General features: G+C 42.4%; 1 protein-coding gene across 1 annotated transcript in view; it reads left to right on the top strand.

The window, feature by feature from the left end:
• Positions 1–25,811, top strand: part of srrm4 (serine/arginine repetitive matrix 4) — a gene marked incomplete at both ends in the record, with an annotated part of 113,136 nt that overhangs the window by 60,426 nt on the left and 26,899 nt on the right. The window contains 4 exons of the mRNA XM_084308034.1: positions 13,294–13,479; positions 23,334–23,438; positions 23,620–23,706; positions 25,161–25,187. Of these exons, the coding sequence (XP_084164160.1) occupies positions 13,294–13,479; positions 23,334–23,438; positions 23,620–23,706; positions 25,161–25,187 (405 nt within the window). The remainder of the gene's footprint in view (positions 1–13,293; positions 13,480–23,333; positions 23,439–23,619; positions 23,707–25,160; positions 25,188–25,811) is intronic.

Here is a 25,811-nt window from a genome sequence, read left to right as displayed (position 1 = left end):
TTAGTGCAAACAGAAATGATATCTTCAGTGTCTCTTCAAAACACACACTTCAACCGAGTCCAGTGCAAGCAAAAATGATAATCTTCGGTGTTCGTCACACACACAGACAGAATAATCCAGAGGGGTTTGGTTCCAACTCACCCAAGCGCAAACACGTAAAGCGGTAAACGAGGCGCAGCTCCAAATGGGGAACAAGGTTCTCATCAGCGGATCCCCACAGAAAGTCCTGGAGGGAAAGAAGACGAGGCACAGCAACGGGGAAAAAGCAGGCAAAAGCAGTTGTATTCCAAAACGACCCGACATCGATAGAAAGAAGGTCCAGGTATATAAAGCCCTCTGGGGTGCTAATCACAAACTATGACAGCTGCGTGATGAAATTGGCAATCGCTCAAAAAACGTGTGGCGGGGAATGCACCAATCAGCACCGTACCTCAGAGGAGCGTGTGGCGGCAACGGACCAATCATCACAGTACTTTAAGAAGCGTGTGGCGGGGAATGAACCAATCCTCACAATTTGTGAATGGAATAGTTCATAGCTAGGGTAAAATTCTCTCTCTCTATATAGATAGCTTTGAAGGTTATTTGAATCTAGTAGTTTGTTACAAACCAATAGGGTTCCTGGCTAAATGTAGATCAATGGATGAGTCCTACTGTAGCTGTGCCCTAATGAGAACATATGTTAGGTGGGAGTGCTGAGGTGAGAGTCTGCTGTTCTTTTCCTGTATCAGTCCCTCTCCTGTCAAACATGGCCAAGTGCTTCACCGGCTCATCCACTTTAATTAAACAGGAATACCGCACAGTTTAAGAAAATGGGCCATGTTCAGAGTTTTGTTATGCAACAGTCCCATATTTGAGGAAATTAACATCTCTCTCTTAAAGCCAAAAATCCAAGGAACTAATCTGGAGCTTTTCCATGGAGAATCCATGTGAATACTACTTTTGTGTATGCTTTTTATACCCGTATGAACTTTATTCTGTATGGTAGCATTATTAGACATTTCCCCTGGGTGCTCTCTCACAGTCACCTTTACCATCGTTGCCAATTGACCAGACCCGGTCAGCCACACATATCCTGGTAAACGCCCCCCATGCCAACAAGGCCGTTCCTCCTTTCAGTACGCGGCAGCTGATAGCTGGAACACACTACAAAAAAAACTTAAATATGGAAACGTTTATTTCAATTAGATTGTTTAAGGAAACTTTAACAAACTCCCTAGCCTAGAGCACTCATGTAGCTGCTTCTCTGTGAGCTAACACCATGCTGCCACTATTGTTCTGTTGTCTGTCAGTTGTTGTTGTTGTTGTTCAGTTCAGTTGTTGCTCTGTCTGTATGTCCTGCCTTTTTAATAATGTTCCTTTGTGTTTTATTTTTATTTATTTTACTTTATCCCCCATCCCCTTTCCCCTAGGGGGCTTTTTACCCCCAAATCGGCCGCTATTGAAAATAAGAACTTGTTCTTAATTAACCTGCCTATTCAAATAAAGGTTTGATGATGATGATGATGGCCTATCTCCATCTCTGCCATCTTCTCTTGATGCTCCAATCACCACTGTTAATTGCTTTAGGGAAGCAGCAGTTGTGATTGGAGGATCAAGAAAAGAGGGCAGGGTTTGAAATAGGTAAATTCTCTATTATGGTGCCGCTCCAGATTCTACATTATGATAATTTTACAGATTCAATGTTTACTTTTCCGGTTTCCGGCGAGAGGGAGAGAGTTGTTCATATTCACAACCATTGGAATTGGTTTTGTAAAACAAGTGGTATTCTACTGCTGACCAGCTGTGCAACATGAGAGCCACTTCAAGGATTATTATGAGGCAAGATTATTATGAGATTATTATGAGAATAACGATGGCTTCAAGGGGAAATTAATGTAGGGAGGCTATTCATAACCTTCTGAACGCCGACACTGTCGTTGTTTGTATGCAATGTTCTATTAAGATTTCTCACATGTTGGTAGAATTTCCAGTCACCCTGAGTGACCTTTGCTGGTGTGCATTGTAGTAGGCGCGGTATAAGTAAACACTTTCATGACCTGAGGCGGAGGTCTGAAAGAACCAGCTAATTTGTCCTGTTTGGAAGTGATTGCTGCCAAGTGGAGAGACTGCTTTAATTTGATTGATGTGTGGTTCACCAAGCGCCGGACTTGGTTGTAATTACTCTTTGTGCCGACCGTGATAAGGAAATTAATCAAGCCATTATGTTGCTCCCATTTTATCATCGCAACAAAATAATTGAATAAACCAACCTGACTTGTCTTCAAAGTCCCTCCAGCTCCTCGCTGGAGGATTGAAATGCTACCTATTGCTGATGGGGGCAGATAGCGAGGAGAGGATTTGTTTCAGTTATCTGGGATGATCACGGTCAGTAGCAGGACAATCCAAATCAAATCAGAATGCAACACTATCCTAAACTACAACCTGTTAAAGATTTTATTTATAGATACATCATGCAGCTCATAGCCTTGAGCTTTAAAAACAGTAAAGCAGGCAACATATTCCTTTCCTTTCATAATAATAACCGGATGTACTGTCATCTTCAGCAGTGGAGTTGACTGTACGATTTGGAACAAACTAGGTAAGACAGGAAATAGCCTGGAGGCAATGCTACCTCCTGTGTCTGAACAGCCATTACATCTTTAATGTCTGCTTCTAGCATCCTGCAACAGAAGAGGAGGGCCAATTTGGTCCCATCTCAGCTGCCCAAAAGGATTTGCATCCGTTCATATACGATTCATCCTGGCAGGAGGGAATGTCACTAAAAATCAATTACCCATCTACGTGCATTAGGGATTTTCTGTGAAAAATCGTCTTCGTTGGGAAGAGAGAATGCCTTGGGATTTTCTCCCCACATAAGACAATGAAACAGCACTTTAACCGGCACGTACAGCAGGCTGCTGGGTGCTTTATTGCAGAGGACTCTGGATTTCTCATTTAGACAATGAAAGTAATTTACAATGAAAAAAACTAAAAAACAAGCACACTACTAATTTATATTGTAATTTAAAGGGCTAGTCACCGAGTAGCTTAGTCAATGAGGGCTTCACATTGTTCAATGATTGCACTTCTACTTTATATCTCCTGGTCTTTAGTGCAAAAATCTGTGATTCTCATCCATATGCAGAAAATGCTATAGCCTGTCACAAGCCACTTGAGTGATGTTGGCTGGGGGTGGCGTTTCCCCAGATGTGTTCAAGCCGGCAATACTGTGCAAATGGCTGGATATAATATATTGAGCAATTTGCTCAGTATTACTGGCTTGAAACTAGGTGATATTATTGTCCATGCACATATTTTATTAGGAATGCTTGATCACGTACAGTATGTGTATGTTTCTGTGTGTATGTGTACACAAGTGTGTGTGCGTACGTGTGTGTGTGTGTGTGTGTGTGTGTGTGTGTGTGTGTGTGTGTGTGTGTGTGTGTGTGTGTGTGTGTGTGTGTGTGTGTGTGTGTGTGTGTGTGTGTGTGTGTGTGTGTGTATAGGTGTGCATGCCCACTAAATAAATTTGCCTAAAGACAATCTCTTGACACATTCAAAATAATAATAATAAAACACATAATTGAGTGCCCTAAGAGTGATACGCTCAATTCAGTTGGAATTAGTTTAATCCCTACTCAGATTCTTTGGGCGGTGATTAAGTTGTTGGTAATGACAGCCTGAAACTTGGATAAACACTTGTGTAATTTAAAATAAAGTGCCCTGGGTCCTCACTCTGTTTGGCTTTTAATTGTGGTACTAGATCATCCCTTTCCCTAGTAATTATCCCAACTATCATCGCTCCTATAATAATGATAATCAATTGTTCCTGGTAGCTTTGACAGGGATAATGAAAAGTGCATTAGCCTTTCCTGAACTGCACGAGTGGCTGGGGAACTCTTAAATCACCCGTGGCAATAGAGAGAAAAGAAGCCCACACATGCACACAGACACCTCACACACTCGTACACAAATCTCTCCCAACTCCTCCGTGGGTTTCTGACAGGCTCAGGGTCACCCTCCTCCTTCCTGCCATTAACGACTCTGACAGAGTGATGTGTTTACCAGCCCCTCTGCTTACAACCAAGTTCCTCCAGCACTCTTGTTATTTGAGCAATCTGGCAACCTGCCATTATGGATACTCAGCACAGACTGCCGCACCTCCATGCATTCTCAGCATACAGACATATAATACAGCATGTTCTGAATGTGAATGTGAATGTGACTTTCTCATTATGTGGAAGCTAGCCTTCCTATGAATGAAGAGTGTCGCTCCACAGTGAGATAATGTCATTTGAAAATCGTATCTTAAAGAATGGTTAGGATACTAATAAAGGAATAAGCTATGCACATTAAAACCTTCACTGAAAAATGTGTCACATTTTGAAATGGGACTGAAATCACAGGAATTAAATCATCTGCTGATTGATGAATTTCTGGTTGATATTTGTCTTTATTCTTTTGGAACGAGCATCTCCCAAATCTTCCTTGACATGTTGGCCTCTGGAACTGGAATTGATTGCCTGTCTTGTTTTTGTGTTTTGCTTCAGGGTTTCTTCCATCGATCCTTCTACGTATTATCCTGCAGTTCGACTGCCAGTTTGTTATCCACACGCTCTATTAGGCACGGGCCTTCTCAGTAATCTGCAGGCTGGATCACTGTGGATGGCATGGCAACACAAACGAGTGAACCCAAACGATAAGCACACTGGTTAGGAGTTAAGGAATAAAACGATTGTATGAGTGCATGTTTATGCTTTGTGGATGAGATGAGAGCAACAAATGGAAAATGTACATAGATGCCGTGTGGGTGTCTGTCAATTACATCTTGTAAGAACTCTAGTAGGTTTGGTCTAGTACTGATATTCTATTGTAGTAAGGAATCCTATCTATCCACAGACAAAACGCTTGGAACGTACATTGGTTAACCACAGATGCTGGCGAATCATCCAGCCCACTGGAGCTCTGTACCCAGATAGTCTGCTGAAATGAATCGTCTGGCGTTCCTCCCCACACATTTGGAGTAAACACCTGGTGTGGAAAATGCGGAGTGCAGATGGAAGGAAATATAACTTGTAGGAAGCAATTTTGGCAGCTATCAGTGGAAGGGAATCAAGTCGCTTGCTGCGTAATTTCTCGCGAACATTAGAGTTGTGTACTGTTTGACCGGTTAGCGTAACGGAGAACTATGCTTGTGATTCCTCCGTGTAAGATCGTCCGGTGGTGTGGGTTTGAGCCATCCGATGGTTCTGGCTGGAATTCCCCAAAGCAGCTGGCAGGCTTACTGCACAGCTCTCTGCAGATATTGTAGCCGTTCATCTCAATCATACATTGTAAATGGGGTGTGGACAATGACACTGTACACAGACAATGATGATCCTCCTGTGACACTGGTAGGAATTATGTCAGTGGGAAGTTGATCAGACAAGTCGGCAGATGGTTGGTTGGGAGTAAATAGGTTGGACGTGTTTTGCCTTTTTGCTCTTTCTTTTTTTTTACCCACTGGCTCCACTGACCTGACCAGTAGGCCTACCTCAATGTACTAGTACATATATCATCAAGTCACAAGTGGATGAGTGCATGTAACCGCACGCATACACACATCCTCACACACACACACACACACACACACACACACACACACACACACACACACACACACACACACACACACACACACACACACACACACACACACACACACACACACACACACACACACACTCAGGAATGCACTGAGGTGAAAATCACATCCCCGCATGCTGTCTTCCTGTTCATGGCGGTGTGTATTGTGTACCATCTGTCAGTATTTGTTGGCAAGTCCACGTGACTGAGAATAGCAGCAGCATAGCCCCATGATGCCAGCAGGAGTGAGTCACTCTGACAAAGACTAGAACCAGAGCCAGACACAGAGTGCCTCTCAGCATCAACTGCCTCTGTATTGCTCAGCGGCAGAGGAGACATCGCGTGATGTATGTTAGCCAAATACTATTTAAAGTGAGAGGTCACGAGTTCACCCGAGAGCGATGACCTAGCTAACTTAATCGTGTGTTTTGCGGAAACAACACATTTGCTACGGACGGCGACGTATCCGTCGGCTCCGAAAGTTTGTCCTCAGAATTGTCCGTCAAATCGGATAAAAATCTGTCCGAGACTGACTCATCATCAGATCTGTCTAACAACAAAAACTAAATAAAAACAGACATAGATGGACAGCCACAACAGATCTGTGTAGCTGCACCCTAATGCTCATTATCACATTGCCACTGTAATGGGAATTATTAATGGACAAACGATGAGCCGCTTACATTAATCATTCTGAGTCATTATTAATAATAATAGAAAGGTTTATTTAATAAAGAAAGTTCATGACAGCGTGGCCACGCTGCCAGGCCAGTCACCCGCCAGAGACAGACATGTTTACCCCCTAGCGTCTGACAGGGGACTGACCTAGAGGCCTGGTCAGACATACAATTGAATACATGAAATTACGTAGAAGAAAACAAAATGGCTGGTTAGAGAAATTAATAATACGACTATGTTATGGCTAAGCCTGGAAGGAAAACAGCTCCATCTTACAGTTCCCATGACCTTGGGTTATGGCTCTATGGCTGGTAGAAACAGCAACTTCGTTATGACTGATGAATGATAGAGTAATCTTAAAGAGACATACACACATTAACCAGTAAATCTGGTCAGACTGAAACTCAAGCTGTATGACATGATAAAATAACAGAGACTCATAATGACATGATAATATATTCCACGACAGTTCCCTCCTCTTGATAATTATTAATCACAATCATTATCATTTCATAAAGACAACAAAAAATATTATCATTCAAACACAGATTCTAATAACCCAGCAAAAACTATTTTTATTATCTAAAAAACAGTCACTAGAGGGAGAACGAAATCCACGATCAATGAATGATGACGGATGACAGGTAAACAGGTGGTCTCCGGCAAAACCCCTGTCTGGATGGTCGGGATTTCACAACACAGTGTCCAGGCTCTGGGCGGTCAAGGGTGCAGAATACAGATATCACCAACCACCAGGCTGGAAAGAACACAACAAAACCCAGGAAAGTATTTTGCCGAACAATAACAATTCCCCCCGCAGAGGAGAGACTCAAGGCTGCTACTCCCCAGAGCAAAGAGATGGCACAAACCAAAACAAACTTGCAAAATTAATGAAACATAATGCAGAGGCAGTGTTCCCAAAACAAAATTTCTGAGATAATGTAATGTGATGTGGGTCAGACTTGCCTCTTAATCAGTTGTTGAATCTCAGGCAGGTCCCCCCTCTCCTCGCACCAAACACCCCCGGGCCGACCCAGTCCGATGGTTCCCTCGTCGTTGCCGATGGACCTGTTCTCTCGCACTGCCCCTGGTTCAGTTAGGATTGAACTGTCTTAGTTCTTTATCTTCGGCCAATGACTCGGCCAGTGATGGCCCAGCTGTGGTCAGCTGTTGGGCAGTGTCTGATGTAGCTCATAGCTGCGTCGTTGTGTCCAGCTGCAGGCCAGAGCAGGCTGGCATATACCTCTCCGGGCACAGCTTCCTCTCACTGGGCAGTAGTAGGGCCGGCGGGCATTGGTTTGGCACAGAGATGGAGGACCCCCCCTGAGAAACTACAAAGGAGAGGGGTACATACATAGGTGTATGTGGGAGAGAAAAGACAAAAGAGAGATATGAGTGGCTGGCTGTAATCTCACTATTCCAATCTCTTTTTTTTTTTTTTTTTTTTTTCTCTCAGCCACGCTTAAAAAACATTTGCCCGTTATCACACATTATAGACAGTTATCCACTAAAACGGTAGAAAGGGTCCACTCCAGGCTTGAAGTTAGGACATTCTATAGTACCTCGATCAGCTCCAACGAGCAGGCAGATTCCCTAAGTCATGACAACAACAAACAAAGTCTCTAAGAGTCTCGTCGGCAAACAGGTCATAATGATTTCTGCAGGTCACATGAAATTAGATGATGGCCGTTGCTAGCAGCTACTATAAACATGCAAGTACTGAACAGGTCAAAACAGACTGAATGGCAAATGACGGGTAGGTCTGAAAAACATAGGTAAATTCTCCCGACTCACAGTCCCGCGTTCCCGCCTCTTGTGAGAAAAAAAAACCCTTATAGTACAGACAAACAAAAATGGAATTAACCCTCAGAGCACTGCCTCCCTTGTCCATGACCCCATGAGAAAGTACCCTTATACCCTAGTTCTTACCAGGTAAAATAATTAAAGATAATCAACCCCTGTGGAACATACTGACTCTTTTTCCTTTACACCTATTCACAGCGTTCCAAAGGGCCCTTTAAAACCCCAAAACAAATCCTCTCTCAGGATCACACAGCTATCTCCCTCTACTAACAGCCCTCATTTACAATCCCACAGCGCAGTCCAATTCCTGCCCCTATGTGAAAAAGCCAAATACAGAGCCTGCAGAGCGAAACTAGCGCTATATATAATTTTGAAGCCCAAAAAACCCCCACCCCTCTTCTTCGGGATGCAGACTTGAACTCAACATATTTTATTATACTCGTGGTAGGCCCCCGCACCCCGTCTATAAGGCACGAGCCTAATCCCTGCCTAATACATTCGGGACGTACCAAGATTGAGAAACTATAGAAAAACCATCGCCAGTCTACCAAGCACAGTAATACACCAATACAATGAAAAAAAAAAACCACTGCAGAGCACATAGTAATATACATTTAAAAAATAGCTCTGACCGGCACCATGTTCTAGTTTAGACCTCTAATTATAAATTTAAAAACAAAAAATGTTTTAAACAGAAATCAGAATGTCAACAGCTCACCGAGTGTTCCTTATCACGCGTCCCCAAGGTTCATGCCGGAGGTGACAGCCAAGCGGACGGCGCAGCTGGTTCTCTCCCCTCGGTGTCTCGCACGGAGGAGCCTCGAGACAGCGCTCCCCCGGAATTCCAGGATTCACCCTTTCTGCAGAGTCCGTTTGGCGGCCGACCTCGACATCCCATCCTCGTCGCCATCTGTAATGGGAATTATTAATGGACAAACGATGAGCCGCTTACATTAATCATTCTGAGTCATTATTAATAATAATAGAAAGGTTTATTTAATAAAGAAAGTTCATGACAGCGTGGCCACGCTGCCAGGCCAGTCACCCGCCAGAGACAGACATGTTTACCCCCTAGCGTCTGACAGGGGACTGACCTAGAGGCCTGGTCAGACATACAATTGAATACATGAAATTACGTAGAAGAAAACAAAATGGCTGGTTAGAGAAATTAATAATACGACTATGTTATGGCTAAGCCTGGAAGGAAAACAGCTCCATCTTACAGTTCCCATGACCTTGGGTTATGGCTCTATGGCTGGTAGAAACAGCAACTTCGTTATGACTGATGAATGATAGAGTAATCTTAAAGAGACATACACACATTAACCAGTAAATCTGGTCAGACTGAAACTCAAGCTGTATGACATGATAAAATAACAGAGACTCATAATGACATGATAATATATTCCACGACACCACCTAATGTCTTGAGGTAATGATGACCGCAAATGTTCACAAACAATATTGTTATTCATCATAGAACCCTTGAGTTGTATTATTTTCTATGTGAAGCTACACACGTGCGTATAGGAAGCATAGAAGAAATAGGAAAGCTGTCTTCATCTCAACAAGTGAGCCAGTTAACTCTCTTCACAGATGTGTATTCTAAGCATGTTTCATACACTGGCAGTTGCATCATGCCTTATCGCAGCAGTGCCAATTGTGATGGATTCTTGCCAGCCTATGACTCCATTCTACCTGTCTTATAGTAAACAAATCCTGTCTGGATTTGGGGGGATTATCGTCCACCTAATTCCTCGTCATCTAGTCCTCCCATTTAATCCCCTCTGTGTTTGCATTTAAAGTTTCTTTTTTGTGCAGTGCACTGCCTCGAATTGTCCCTTTAAGTACCTTCAAACGCTGCTCCAAGCCAAGCGGTTATGGATTACGATTACAAAAGGATTGCCTGCCATGCTGAGGAATTTAGAGAATAGTGGGGGGGGGGGGGGGGGGGGGGGAAGGGACTTGACAGATACAAACATCGTGCGATAAATCCAGGTGCTTATAGCTTGGAAAGTTTCACCCATAAATTGCAGGGCCCCAGATGAAGGGGAAGTGCATCTGTGATGGCGAAATCGATTTCATTTAGAACTCTCATCAACCGCAGCTCTCCGACTGACAGCAAAGAACAAAGAACCAGGCAGAGGGCCGGTGAAAAGACTTTTGCACTGCCGCTTTTCTTCAGGGACACACATGGGGAGCACTTAACAACAGCACACATGAATGGTCTGTCTTTTGTTCTGTTGTGTAGTTGACTGTGGATCTCCGCAGGTAGTAGAATGACAGATAGTGGCACTTCGGATCTTAACTGCACTATGATGTCGGGGCAATTTTCCCCTCGATGAATATATGAAACTCCAAACCATTATGTCCATACAATAAGCACTCTCCTGATGACTCTGGTCCACCTGACCATGTCATGTTGTGAATCATTTCATAACAAGCACCTTAGATGCCATGGCAATCTAGGGAACAAATAATACGCGGGTTCACATTTGCATGTCCAATAAACACTGGGAGAACATTAGCAAATCACTAGCATAATTCAAAGATTCCGTCGCCATCAGCCTCCTTGAGTAGACTAATCACCCTCCCGGTAGCTGTCTTCACCTCGCCTATCACCTTTCAAACACTCGGCCGTGTCGGAGCACCGCCGTCTGCCATTTTACATCATTAGTTTCATGCCGCTGGCATCGCCGGTAACACACGGAGGTCCGGGTGAGAGAGGGCGAGGGAGATGGAATGAGACGGCTCCTGCCTGCTTGTTGCTGAGGGAGGAGAGGGGGGGGGGGGGGGGCACTGACGGCCTAATCTCTGGGTCTGATTATCTCCTCATTACAATCAGACGGGAGCCACTCGAGGAAGAGGAGAATGTGTAATTACAATCAAATCTCCCATGACTAAAACAGAAGTTAATAAGCAGGGCCAGGGCCGTCTGCTCACGTCTAATCATTCAGTTTATTTAGTCATTCGCTCTGCGGTTTTCTTTGACTATGTACGGAGATCTCATTTGATTATCCATCCGTGGAGGTGGAAGTGGTTGGGTTACTTTGCCTCTGACTCGTGACAACATCAGTTAAGGAACTAGTAGGATATGTTACAAACTACCCCCCGCAACCTGTAGTAGCATTTCAATTAATTTAACTATTTAACTACAATTTGCATCGATAACATTCATAGCATGGAAAGACTTTTTGTGTTGATACAGTGAAATTACCGTCCACTGTCGACCTGTAGTTGTTTTGCTTTGTTCTATTGCATGATGCTGCTACTACTGTATTTGTATTTTCCTTTGGCTGTATAACTCTTTTTTTTTTTTTTTTTTTTTTTGTCTTTTTCCCCCTCCATTTTCCTCCGATTTTCTCCCATCCCAATGTTAGTTGTATGCCAATTCCCAGTCCCTTCCTGGTCGCTGCGCTTTACCCCCCACAGTCAGATCATTTGGGAGAGTGGAGGCTACCACGTGCTTCCTCCGACACACGTCCAGCCAATCACCGCTTCTTTTCACCTGGCAGCGCGGATTCTCATTGAGAGGGCGTAGCGTGTGGGAGGACCACACTATCCCCCTCACGTCCAATCCGCGCTTAGCAGGCGCCCCGACCGAACTGTAGGAGTCGCTGTTTACAACGACCCGGACCCACCCCGCCAGCTTCTCCCACCCTCTGATACAGCCAATTGTATCAGTGCAGACGGCCAGCCAAGCTGGTGACAACCCCGGAGCTGTGAGCTGGATTCGAACAGGCGAACCAAGCTCACAGCTCCGGGGCTGGTGACGAACGCAATCTCCGCTCGACCACCTAACCGCGGCTGTATAACTCTTCTAACTAATTGTGTATTTGTATTTATTTATTTATTTATTTTTACATATTTGTATGTGTTTGGATTTGTTGATGCTATCATGTAAACTCGGCGTCATTGAAAATACGTATCCCCCTCAATTGACTCCTGACTTTAAAAATGTAATAATAGAACTTATTAAAATCTATAGAAAACCAAATGAATAAAGAAACTCACATTTCAGACAATATTTCACAAAAATGCTTACTAGTCTAATGTGTTATTGACAAAGTTTCATTGTTTTTGCTTTGGGACTGGGTTGATCATATTTCAGTGAAATGCATGAGCCAACATGTCTGTACGATAAGGACGCATTCAAGGAGACTGAACGTGCAGCTCCCGCCTGCCGACCGCCAGATACCAGAAATCATTTTCTAAAATGTCAGCGCAACTGAAGCATGTAAATAACTGCATTTCAATTGACAGCTCATTTGAATGGTGAATGCCTGACCTCCAGTTTTATTGGGGTCTCATTGGAAAGAAACGGAGGGGAAAACACACACACACACACACAGACACGCGCACACACACACACACACACACACGCACGCACGCACGCACGCACGCACGCACGCACGCACGCACGCACGCACGCACGCACGCACGCACGCACGCACGCACGCACGCACGCACGCACGCACACACACACACACACACACACACACACACACACACACACACACACACACACACACACACACACACACACACATCCTGCGAAATGGAGGGGAAATGGCCACCCAGGCATGCTGAGTCTTCATCAACACTTACAGATTGTATAATGAAACAAATACAGGGGGATATACCATCTATTTTAAGAATTTGCATAATGTTATTGCTGTGCCCCAGGACAGTTCAGTCAAATCTGGGGCTCCATTAGACAATGAATCGGGTACTACATTTTTGGAGCCATACAATATTATTTCGAGTTCTCACACCCAAATTAGGTTCACATGCTGACCCCGAATTTAAACCTCATTTGGGTGTAAGAGGTCATAGGCACGCAAAGTCTGTGCTGTCCATGGAGCAGCCTCAGATTCTACATTGAGACATCACAAATGTCAGGGTTCTCTCTCTCTCTCTCTCTCTCTCTCTCTCTCTCTCTCTCTCTCTCTCTCTCTCTCTCTCTCTGATTTCTAGCATTATAGGAGAGAGTATTCGCATGTTCACAAATATTGCAGGAACTGTCCCAGGAGGACACAGGATTCACATAATATCATTCATAAAATGGGTGTCATTCGCCTTTAATGGTGCATCCTCTTTCAACAGAAACTCACTTCACTTCAGAAGTCATCATGCAGCGAAAGAAGAGGTTGACACAAAAGAGAAAAATATAAGACTGTTTTGTTTTTGTTTTTTCCTCTCTAACAGCACAGAGACAACAGCCTGCCAACCACTGGAGACTGATGAGAGGACAGTGGACGCCACAGGCTCCAGAGTGGACGCCCCAGGATCCAGAGTGGACGCCACAGGATCCAGAGTGGACGCCCCCCCGGACACAGATGGATGCATCAGAAGGAAGGGACGCAAGCACCACAGTCGCCGACGAGCCCGGGGGTGAGTCCACTGTTTTCCCAGCTCAGGGGGACAAATGGCAAAAAGAGGAGGGTATCAAAAAGAACAATCCATTTAGTTTAAACATGCATGTAGCTTGTTTCATTTGAATAGACCTGTCTCAAACCCTGCCCCTTTTCTTGATCCTCCAATCACAACTGTCGCTTACCTCGGACAAACTTGGTTTGTCCGAGGTAAGCGACAGTTGTGATTGGAGGATCAAGAAAAGGGGGCAGGGTTTGAGACAGGTCCATTGGAGCCAGTCTTTTGAAACTGTGGTCTTGCTGATCATAAAGAGAAGCATTTAACCATAACTTCTTCTCATGATGAGAAAAGTTTTCTAGAATAGTGGTCACCGATATGGGTTTTTCAATGTCCCATGCCAATAAAGGTATTTATATTTAGAGATCAGGGCAGCTGATGGCCGATCTAATGTCAATATACATTTCTTTAATTTTTTTTTTTTACATTTAGTCATTTAGCTGACGTTTATCAAAAGCGACTTATAAGTTCTGTACAACAAGTCAGTAGGAAGGGTAAAACTCTGGCAGCTAAGGGTAGGCCTAAGTGGTATTATTATGCATTCCTTTTATTCTGTCAACTGTATGAAAATGTTATGCCTATGTTAATTTTATGTTATTTGCTGTGAAGCACTTTGAGCTGCAATCCATGTATGAAAGGTGCTATATAAATAAAGTTATTATTATTATTATTATTATTATTATTATTATTATTATTATTATTATTATTATTATTGTTCGTCTAGCAGTGTCGAATTTGAGTGATACACTCTTTACACTAGTAGTATAGACATACAGTATTAGTAATAATAGTAAAAGACAGTAAGAAGGTTAGTCGTGTTTATATTTTATTTCAGATATTCATTGAAGAAATGTGTTTTTACATCTGACCAAATACAACAATTTAATAATTACAAATGACTGACAAACTGAACTTAAAGGCACTATAGGAGGATTTTTACATAAATATATCATTTTAAATTAAATGTCCATACCTTGGGAGGATTACTACAGAACATGTTGAGACCAATGAGAATGAAAGACAATTGATGAGACCACAATGAGTCCATCGATATCCTCAATTTTGTATTGATATTGTGTTTGTCTGAGTGAGATCCACAGGAGTTCTGCTGAAGGCATTATAGAGCAAAGGAAGCCTTTCCAAACAAAACTTACTTCATCGACAAAAATAACTCCACATTCAGAGTTAGCAAGACTCTCCTCTCATCATCAAAACAATCCCTATGCCGGTGGGCTGGAAGAAACAGGGAGCAAACAGGAAATGTCTTATCATGAGAATTAGGCTACCAATTGTTTTGGCAGTGGTCTAATTTGTTTACTGTAATTATACCATGTTATCACAACCAATCTGACAATGATAATATTTGTTGAAAACTCTCCTAGTAGCTTTAAGTTAGCTAATTGTAGTTATAGCTAGCATAGCTTTTAGCTGGTTTATGACAAGGTTTGCACTTGCTACCATTAAATTGCCAACTAGGAATCAGTTTTCTCACTAGAAGACCAGAATCAATCCAATTAAACATACTGTACTGTAGGCTACTCATCGGCCAATGCCGATGATCTCAAAATGCCAAATATTAATCAGCCAGGGCAAATAATTGGTATGCTATTCTGTTTAACATATTGTTGATGTTTTAGTAGCTTTGTGATTTGGGTGTTGATTATAATGCCTTTCATAATATATCAAGACTCCTTTAGGCATTGACTCTCACTGCAAAAACAGAAATAATGTCCACTTTCTGATGCAGGGAATTTGAATAGTCTTATCTTACTGAAACACAAAGGTGTCAGGATGTCACCCCTCTTTCATGAACACCTTGAATCAAAAGACTTTCTTCACAAGTCAAAAATAGAATGTTCTGTATGTATTACAGCAAGGTAACTTTTAAAAAGAAAACTGATTAATTATTCTGACACCATCAAAGTGAGAGCAGGGAACTTTGTTCAGCAGTTGCTACTCTTTGGTTCTGAACTTAACAGAAACGCACAGAGCAAACAAAATGCACACATGCCTCCAAGTCTGATGATTATTTATCTGTTTCTACATCCACGACAAGATGTCTAGCAAACGAGATGTGTAGCATTTATATTTATTTATATTTTCTCTTTGACAATTCTAGCTGCATTCCAAAAGGTGCATTATGTCCTGTGGTTCACTCTACAAACATTGCAGAATAGGGCCTTAAGATCCAGTGTTCTGCACACTGATTGAGACCAATCCTTTAGTCATGAATTCCCCTCGAGGAGTGCTTTAGTTTAAAAGCAGTTCTTCATCTGTGTCAGGGATACCAACCTTATGCATCAGGCCCTCCCAGCCAGGAGGGAACGCGCACCAGCAGCTGACAGCCAGGAGTAATAGCCACCATCACACACCTGTTTATCACCACTTTGGCCCCCAAGGTCAGCAGGGAGTAGGAATGAGAGGGGAGAGAGAGGACAGCAACTAGATCAATCCCTGACACAGCTATTGTTGGACACAACCACCTGTACATATACCAGCACCACACAGCAAACACCAGCAAGGAAAGTGTATTATGGTCTGCATACCTAAAATGGACATTGTGAGACATGTGATCAGGATCAGTGTCCATCATGACAATGTGGGTACACATTTGTTACTTAGTAGGTATCAACTATCTAATTATAGCCTTATTGCAGTTTTATGGGGTTCATCGTGGCAATAAGTATTGCCATTGCCACTCTTCAGAAAATGGAAGTAAAGCGAACTACAAATCACTGCTTTCAACATTGGCAACGCTTGAGTCTGAAGTCCCTATTTCATCGATATATTTTTTTAGCACAATCACCATTTCTCTCTCTCTCTCTCTCTCTCTCTCTCTCTCTCTCTCTCTCTCTCTCTCCCTCTCCCTCCCCCTCCTCTCTCTCTCTCTCTCTCTCTCTCTCTCTCTCTCTCTCTCTCTCTCCTCTCTCCCTCCCTCTCTCTCTCTCTCTCTCTCCTCTCTCTCTCTCTCTCATCTCTCTCTCTCTCTCTCTCTCTCTCTCTCTCTCTTCTCTCTCTCTCTCTCTCATCTCTCTCTCTCTCTCTCTCTCTCTCGCTCTCTCTACCTCATCAAAAGAAACAGTTCCTGCTGGCAAAGAAAATGCAAATGCTCTGCCTCCACGAGAGAGGAAGAGATGTTAATGGGTGATGAAGCTTTCTCATTACTGGGAGAGGGTACTTGGGCTTGGTCTCCCTAATCAGCCCTAATGCATTTGAGTTGCTAATGCTCCCAATCACTGTCATTTGTTGTAGCGAGACATCCCTCTGTGTCCCAATGGACCATATTCACACGGTGTGCATTTTGCCTCTTATGTTGTCTCAGGTTAGGTTTCTTTCCACCCTGTTGGAAATAATGGCCCATTCCACCCAAGGTGTAAACAGAGTACCAAGCTCCAGAGCCCAATGTTGTCACAATTTTTGGTAACACTTTACTTGATGCGTTATCAAATGATGAATAAGAACAAAATGACTAATGTGTATGTATATGTTAACCCCTCAGTTACCTCAGTTACCTATTAGTTAACTGATAGTTATAACTTTAGAATTAGAGGTAAGCAAGTAGAAAATTGGGATTTGAGGGTAAAATGGGTTCTTTATTGAACGTGCCATTGAGAAGAAGCCAAGTGCAAGCCACTCTTGAGGGATTGCCCCATTGCCACTGAGACATATCAGGTCTGAAACGTGATTAAGTTGTAGCCTATTCATCTAGGACATGGTATTAAACATATCAAATAAGCCTCAAAAACATATGTTTTAATGTTAAAGATCAAAAACTTGTTGATTTATGTTTAACTCCTCTTGGAGGCATGACTTTGATAAAGATTGTTATTTGTGCAGAACTTGTCACCAGAATGCCTTTTTTCCACATTTTTCCCCTGGAGAGGGAGAGCTTATCTGTATTTCTATTAAATCTGAATTGCATGTGTGAGATGACCCTATATGTCAAACCTAGCATTGGCCAATATGTGGTAACTTGACACCTTTAGCTTCAGCGTACACGGTCAGCTTAGTAGGTATTGACATGTCAATACCTGCCAATTTGCATTATTTGTAGACTTGTATTCTCAATAAGGATCAAGGTGTAGCGATGCTGCGAACAATTTGGTGGAGAAAAACAATATTTATACAAATCGTTCAATATAGAACAGTTTTAAGGGTTTAAAATATATCTTGAGGGGATCTTTAAATTATTTTGACAAAGGATATTTTCAAAAACTATTTCTGAGACATTACTCTGTGTTGCACAGCCAGTTAGCCCATGTATGACTAACTACTACTACTACTACTACTACTACTACTACTACTACTACTACTACTACTACTACTACTACTACTACTACTACTACTACTACTACTACTACTACTACTACTACTACTACTACTACTACTACTACTACTACTACTACTACTACTACTACTAACTACTACTACTACTACTACTACTACTACTACTACTACTACTACTACTACTACTACTACTACTACTACTACTACTATTAACTACAAATGACTAAAACGTATATTAAAGGATGAATTCCAATATTATTTCATGGTCAGTCAATATTTGTGAACATAAGCTACTCTCTCCCAAAGCCAGAAACCAGAGAAGTAATACTCAAACTTGTGATGTTATCAGGTATAAAATCTGGAGCGTCTCCATTCATAATGAATGGGAGACTGATTTTGTGGACCCACATAATGTTTATTTGATTTTGTATGTCCAAATGAGCTCTATAGTAGTGTTCTGAAAGTGCTGTCCACTTTCAATGGGCTGCTGTGTGGTGGTGAAATTTGTGCGCAATTGATCATCCTTTGATTCTCCATTAGCTTGGTACTTACTGTAAGGTGCACTATTAGTAGCCTATACAAATTAAGCAGCAAGCTTGTTTTAGTCTAATCACTAGTTAATCTATCAACCTCCGCTGGTACAGATGTTACAGCTTTCATTTGCAGGCATTGATGTCAGACAACAACACGTAAAATAAATAGGCAGCGGCTACGTTGATCCATCAATAAACGGATAGAAAATTGATGGCAGGTATTAGATTCTGTCAGAAAGTGTCATAGCAACAGCCTGAAAATGACATTGTTGACACACATCGGTGTTGAATTCAGATGCGTATTGATGTTTTTCAGCAACAGCTTTGACAATGATGTTGATTGACAAATCAGTCTTGAATTCAGAAGCGTGGTGCATTGTTGATGTCTATTGATGTGTTGATTTCTATTGGTTAAAACTGTGACAATTCGGTAGTGAACATTGAAAACTGGGACATACTGTATTAGTGTTTTACGGATATTTGTCGGGTCTTGAAACCGGGGACAATTTTGGTTGGTTTGGGTTCGACAGGCAGGCTCGCCCGGTGCTCCACTCCATTTATCTATGCTCCATCTACTCTCATAAGGGACCCGGACCGGTCGGGACAGAGCCCTGGAGACTAGCTGTTTGAGGGAAGAGGAGAGAGAGTTCCAGCTCTGACCTCCACCCTCGGTGACACTTGTTCTCAAACTCCCACCGAGGGCTCGCGCCGCACAGCAGAGAAGACATGAATTGCATTTCAAAGTCTAAACCCCGAAAATAAGACGACACGCCTTTTTCAGATTTTTCTCTAGGAACATAAAAAAAAATTATACTTCTATTCGGGACAAAGCGGTATTACAGGAGGGTAATGGCTAGAAGGCATTCACATTACAGCCGCCTGTGTTGCATTGTGGACTCCTCACATGACCCACCTGACGTCACGGCAGCCTTATGGAACTCGGCCATTGGAGTAGCTTTAGACTTTATACTGTTAAAGTTAGATGTTATGTATGATTGCAAGTAACTGTCTAACTGTGTCTAACTGTTTCCACAAGAGGGCGCTATAGGCAGAGCTGCTAATGCTGCCGCCAGGTATAGAGGTATAAAAGGAGATGTCGACTCCCCCTCTGTCTCTTCCACCGTCGCTCTCACAAGAGAAGGACTCTCATGTACTGCTGTGTACCAATGTGAAATAAACCACGCCGTTTAATGGCTAAAGAGATAAACCATGCCTCTTGAACATATTATTGTCGCCCCATAGCTGACTCTGTCAACATATACCTCACACATCTTTGTTTTGGCACAGAACAAGAGTGTTCATGTTCACTAATATTTTTGGATTTTCTTAGACCATAGTATGTGTCTATAACATGTATGACTTCTGAAATGTGGGCGTAGTTCCCCTACCACATATATATACTGTGTGTGTGTGTGTGTGTGTGTGTGTGTGTGTGTGTGTGTGTGTGTGTGTGTGTGTGTGTGTGTGTGTGTGTGTGTGTGTGTGTGTGTGTGTGTGTGTTTGTACTTACATGCATGTGTGCTGTATATTACTTAAGTCTGTCCTGCATTAGTGAGCAGCATGTCTGTATACTATACACTGTGACTCCACTACCAGCGGCTGCCTGGAGGTGTTCCATCTGGCCTGCTCCTCAGCCATATTTACAACCGCTGCCACTGGTGATGTAAATGCCCCGCCAGACCCCACCTAATTCTGCCCATCTAATTTAATCTCCACCAGACACCCTTTCCAATTTTCCCCAATAACACTCATTTTCCAGCTCATAATTGAAGCCAAGGTGAAGCTACCCAAATGAATTGCAGTTAAAAGGACCTTACCGCACATCTCTCTCCCTCCATCACTCTGAATCTGTCTCTCTCTCACACACACACACCACCTCTCTCTCACACACACATCTCTCTCACACACACAAATCTCTCTCACACACACACATCTCTCTCACACACACACACTCTCACACACACACACACACACACACACACACACACACACCTCTCTCTCTCACACACATCTCTCTCTCTCACACACACACACACCTCTCTCTCTCACACACACACACGCATGCATGCACGCACGCACGCACACACGCACACACACACACACACACACACACACACACACACACACACACACACACACACACACACACACACACACACACACACACACACATCTTCTATTATATGTACCACTGTATTGCACATCGTTGCGGGCAAGACCACCCGCATTTCATTGTATACCTGTATGCCGTGACAAATAAAACTCTTGACTTGACTTGACTTGATCTCTCTCTCTGTCTGCCTGTCTACCTCTACCTGAAAGGCCCATTTAATGAGTCTGTGGGACTACAAAGGCCTTCATCGCCTTTTCACATCAGCCATGAAGTGGGTCTTGGAGCAACATTCATTATGTCCAGATGTCCCCTCAGACAGGAGTTTCTTCTATATTAGTGATACATTCAAATGGCCATGGTGGATTGGGAATTTCTGAGCAAATACAATACATGGCTGCTGTTTGAATGAGAGAGAGAGACTGTGCCATGCATGCCTATAGGAAATGCAGAGCATGCATTCCAAGGCTAAATGGGCACCGCTCCCTGACCTGATTGCTGTGGAGTTAGCTGAGGGCTTCTTTGGCAATCACTGTAATCCACCTCTATCTCACTCTTTGAGTGAGTCCATCATGCCATTGCAGAGCAGCACACAGACCCACTATCAGCCTCTTCCTCCATGCTGTAGAAGACTTTACTTTCTTGTCTGTTAACACTAGGCAAAATATGTCATGTGTGTGTCCTACACAAATGCTTTTCTTCAGTTTTGTGACTCGGTGCCTTGCTCAAGGGCACTTAGGCAGAGATGGTGGGCACGATAGATGTAATACCAGCTCCTTACCGGCTCACAGCATGGACTACACCCTCCAGTCAGTGCTGGGGGAATTGAATCAGTGACCTTTAAGTTATTGGCTCGCCTCTCTACCTCTACCCCTCATTGTTTGTGATACGATGAGAGACTGAGTTTTAGTTATGTCATGCCCAGAATGAAGCTTGTGGATTAGTTGCCTCATGCTGCACTGTCGGTGACACGTTTAAAGAAAGCTAGGGGTGACGATATATAACTCACCATACCATACAATACTGATATTTGGCCCTCGCTAATGATAATATGACAATATACAACATCTGCGATAATCCATTGCAAGAAATCTTATCTACGATACATCACGATATTTGTGTAATTGAAGGGCTGCATCAAAAACAAATTGCATAGCGCCTCTTTAACTCACACTGACTGCAACTTGATTTTAACTATTAATTATGTCCCCAACGGAAAATGTTGTTACCATCTGCAATAAAAATATATATAGGCCTACATCATCTGTTTTATCTAATAAGATAACGTTTTCAGTCTGTTCACCACATTTATTGTGTTATATCAATACTTGGCATTGCTGTATCGACCCCCCCCCCCCCCCACCCCTACAGTAAACATGTGAAACGTTTTTACTTTAAAATACTATTCTTGCTGTAGTATGACATGACTTTCTGAGCACTAAGAACATGTACAGTATGCGTGTCTGAAAAGTCCACAGTACTTACACAATCTACTAACCCTACTACCCTCAGCCTACACAATCATACAGAAGCGACTAACCCTACTACCCTCAGTACCACTACCTACACAATCATACAGAAGCGACTAACCCTACTACCCTCAGTACCACTACCTACACAATCATACAGAAGCGACTAACCCTACTACCCTCAGTACCTACACAATCAGACATAATCTACTAACCCTACTACCCTCAGTACCTACACAATCAGACATAATCTACTAACCCTACTACTACCCTCAGTACCTACACAATCAGACAAAAGCTACTAACCCTACTACCCCCTGTATACACAATCAGACAGAAGCTACTAACCCTACTACCCCCTGTACACACAATCAGACAGAAGCTACTAACCCTACTACCCTCAGTACCTACACAATCAGACAGAAGCTACTAACCCTACTACCCCCTGTACACACAATCAGACAGAAGCTACTAACCCTACTACCCTCAGTACCTACACAATCAGACAGAAGCTACTAACCCTACTACCCCCTGTACACACAATCAGACAGAAGCTACTAACCCTACTACCCTCAGTACCTACACAATCAGACAGAAGCTACTAACCCTACTACCCCCTGTACACACAATCAGACAGAAGCTACTAACCCTACTACCCTCAGTACCTACACAATCAGACAGAAGCTACTAACCCTATACTACCCACACTCTGCTCTTCAGAACCTACTGTTCAATAGGTTCACCCAGTAGGTCAAAAATCAGCTCTGTTCTGTCCTGTCCTGCCCAGTGGCATGAGGGGGGAAATCACATTGCATGTGATTGTCACCAATAGCAAAATATGCAGCACCTAACTTGCTTGAGCGTTACATCATTTGTGATGAACAGACGTAAGGAAACTGTTCATCTACTTACAGTACACTTGAAAGGTGCATTGTTGGCATGGGGGTTTAATTAAATGATTCTGTGATGTTTTGGTTGTAGAATATGTCAGTGAAGTTGCACCTTTAAAAGCTGCAGTAGGCGACTTGAAAAAATTGTGTTTGAGTGAGTTTATCTGCCCAGCAGAAATAGAGCAAGCTCTACATCGCTTTTAAAGCCCATGTCGCACAACAAAGGTTTTCCACAGACTCCCAGAGGCACCAGCAGAGCACGCACATGCACACACATACTGTACACACACACACACACACACACACACACACACACACACACACACACACACACACAGGTGGTTACAATATCCTCTTGCACTTTGTGCGTGGGTATAAAAATGTATGGTTTATTGTCCAGAATATAGCCTATTCTTACGATAATATATTTTATATTTCGTAATCTTCATTTGGATCCATATAGGAACCCTCCCATCACTGGAGTGAACACTGCAATAACCCCTGTGCCCTGTGTCTCTGGTTGCAGCGCCTCCTTTGATGACGATCTCTCCCCACGGCCCACAGCCAAGGGAAAGAAGAAGAAGAAGAAGAAGAAGAAGAGGAAATCGGAGCGGAAGAGGAAAAGAAAAAGGTCAGTTCAAAGAGAGGGCTACATGGCTGCAGAGTCGGCTCTGTTGTTAGGCTGTGTGTTCAACTTGTTCCCTGGACAAATTGAAAACGGGAGAGAAAGAGCAAGAGGGAACACTGCATGTGTTTATAAAGGAAAGCCCAGCACCTCTCTGAAGGTATTATGTTTATTTTCCCTGCCGTAGGTCACCCTCCTACAGCCTGTCGCCACTGAGGAAGAAGAAGAAGAAGAAGAAGAAGAAGAAGATTTCTAAGAAAAGCAAGCGGCATAGGTAGTTACATTCTTATTACATCCCATAATCATCATACTGTAGAATAGTTAGATCGATCTTGATGATGTTCCATAATCATCATACTGTAGAATAGTTAGATCGATCTTGATGATGTTCCATAATGATCATACTGTAGAATAGGTAGTTACATCCTGATGACGTTCCATAATCATCATACTGTAGAATAGTTAGATCGATCTTGATGATGTTCCATAATGATCATACTGTAGAATAGGTAGTTACATCCTGATGACGTTCCATAATGATCATACTGTAGAATAGGTAGTTACATCCCTGATGACGTTCCATAATGATCATACTGTAGAATAGGTAGTTACATCCCTGATGACGTTCCATAATGATCATACTGTAGAATAGGTAGTTACATCCCTGATGACGTTCCATAATGATCATACTGTAGAATAGGTAGTTACATCCTGATGACGTTCCATAATGATCATACTGTAGAATAGGTAGTTACATCCCTGATGACGTTCCATAATGATCATACTGTAGAATAGGTAGTTACATCCTGATGACGTTCCATAATGATCATTTGGTCATACTGTAGAAATTATTTTAAAAGATAGAATCTGTGATGCCATCAATCAGTGACCTCAAAAAAGCTCCACTTGGTATTGCGCTTTGTTTACTTTTTTTTGTTTCGATATGATGTCCCCTATACCCACTGAAATCGAACCCACATCAGACAAAAACAAAAATGTAAACAAAGTGCAGTGCCAAGAGGGGCTCTTTTGCCTCGAGGTTGCTGTTTTCGGACATTACAGATTATTCCTTTAAAGTAAGTAATGCAATATATGACGGGTACCAATATGACGTTTTCACTTTACCAAAAGACAATGCTGATTTATTTTGCACATAAGCTCACACACATCCAAAACCTCTTAACAGTTCTGCCCACATTCCTTTAGTTTGATAGTTATTGAGAGTGAATGTGGCCATCTGTAGAATATGGCCACCAGTGATGTCATCGGGGACATTTCATCCTTATGTTGAGTTAATTACAGCTCCATGAGTTTTTGGATGTGTTTGAGATTATTGTGCAAAATAAATCAGCATTGTTTTTTGGTGAAGTTCCCCTTTAACATTTAATATCATCTGACATCAAGTATTGCTCTGATAATTACTTTTACCAAACAGTAGGTATATAATTAGACTATTCGTTTGGGGTCATTGGACAAAGACATTATTGCAATATAACATTGTTCTCCATGATAGAGATTATATATGACATGCCTGTACAGTACTACAGGTACTGTATGTGCCAAACATTTTGACATATATGGCTCTTGTTATCAGATTTTAGTATTGGGGAAATTGTCAGATAAGACACCCTATTTCAGTCTGGTATACAAGTAGCCTAATACAGTTTATGACATGGTGTCCATTTTGGAAGCAACACACTATTATCAAGCTTTTCTTTTCTTTTCCAGGTATACCTCCAAAAAGTCAAAGCACAGGTATGTACCTCTCTGTATCTGTTGAGATAGACTATATACATACATTGTTTCAGTAGGCCTTCTGTTTGTCCAGAGGAGTAATGTTGTGTGGTTCTGATCACAGAAGCGCACTCGATATTTGTGAACATGAGATTCTCTCTCCCAAAGCCAGAAAGCAGAGGAGTTAAGACTCAAACGTATGATGTCATCAGGTATGAAGTCTGGAGCTGCTCCATAGACAATGAAAGGGAGACTGGTTTTGTGGACCCAAAGAATGTATTTGTTATAGTTGTCCTCAGGGTTCGAATGATCACCTGAGAGCTACAGTATGGGGCCCCCTGAATTTATTTTTTTTACAATTTTTTTCCTGAAATTGTGGCTGTTTTCGAAGTCATATTTAGAGGAATATCTCATTAGGATTAGTTTAATACTAAGTAATAATGACATCACACACCATTCTAATCATTAGACTATTGTGTGATGTCATTATTCAGTCTCATTCTTAACCATCAATATTTGTTCATTTTCTTACTCACTCCTGATATATAATGCCATATTTACTTATTTGCATTTTGCATCTGATAAAATACAACAATTTTATTTTAAAAATGAGACCAAATTTATGAACTTGAATTAATATTTATT

The sequence above is a fragment of the Notolepis coatsorum genome (genome assembly GCF_963971535.1).
Source record: "Notolepis coatsorum genome assembly, chromosome: 1".
NCBI classification, from domain to species: Eukaryota; Metazoa; Chordata; class Actinopteri; order Aulopiformes; family Paralepididae; genus Notolepis; species Notolepis coatsorum.
The sequence above is the reverse complement of the archived record's forward strand: the minus strand, read 5'-3'. Positions and strand labels throughout refer to the sequence as shown.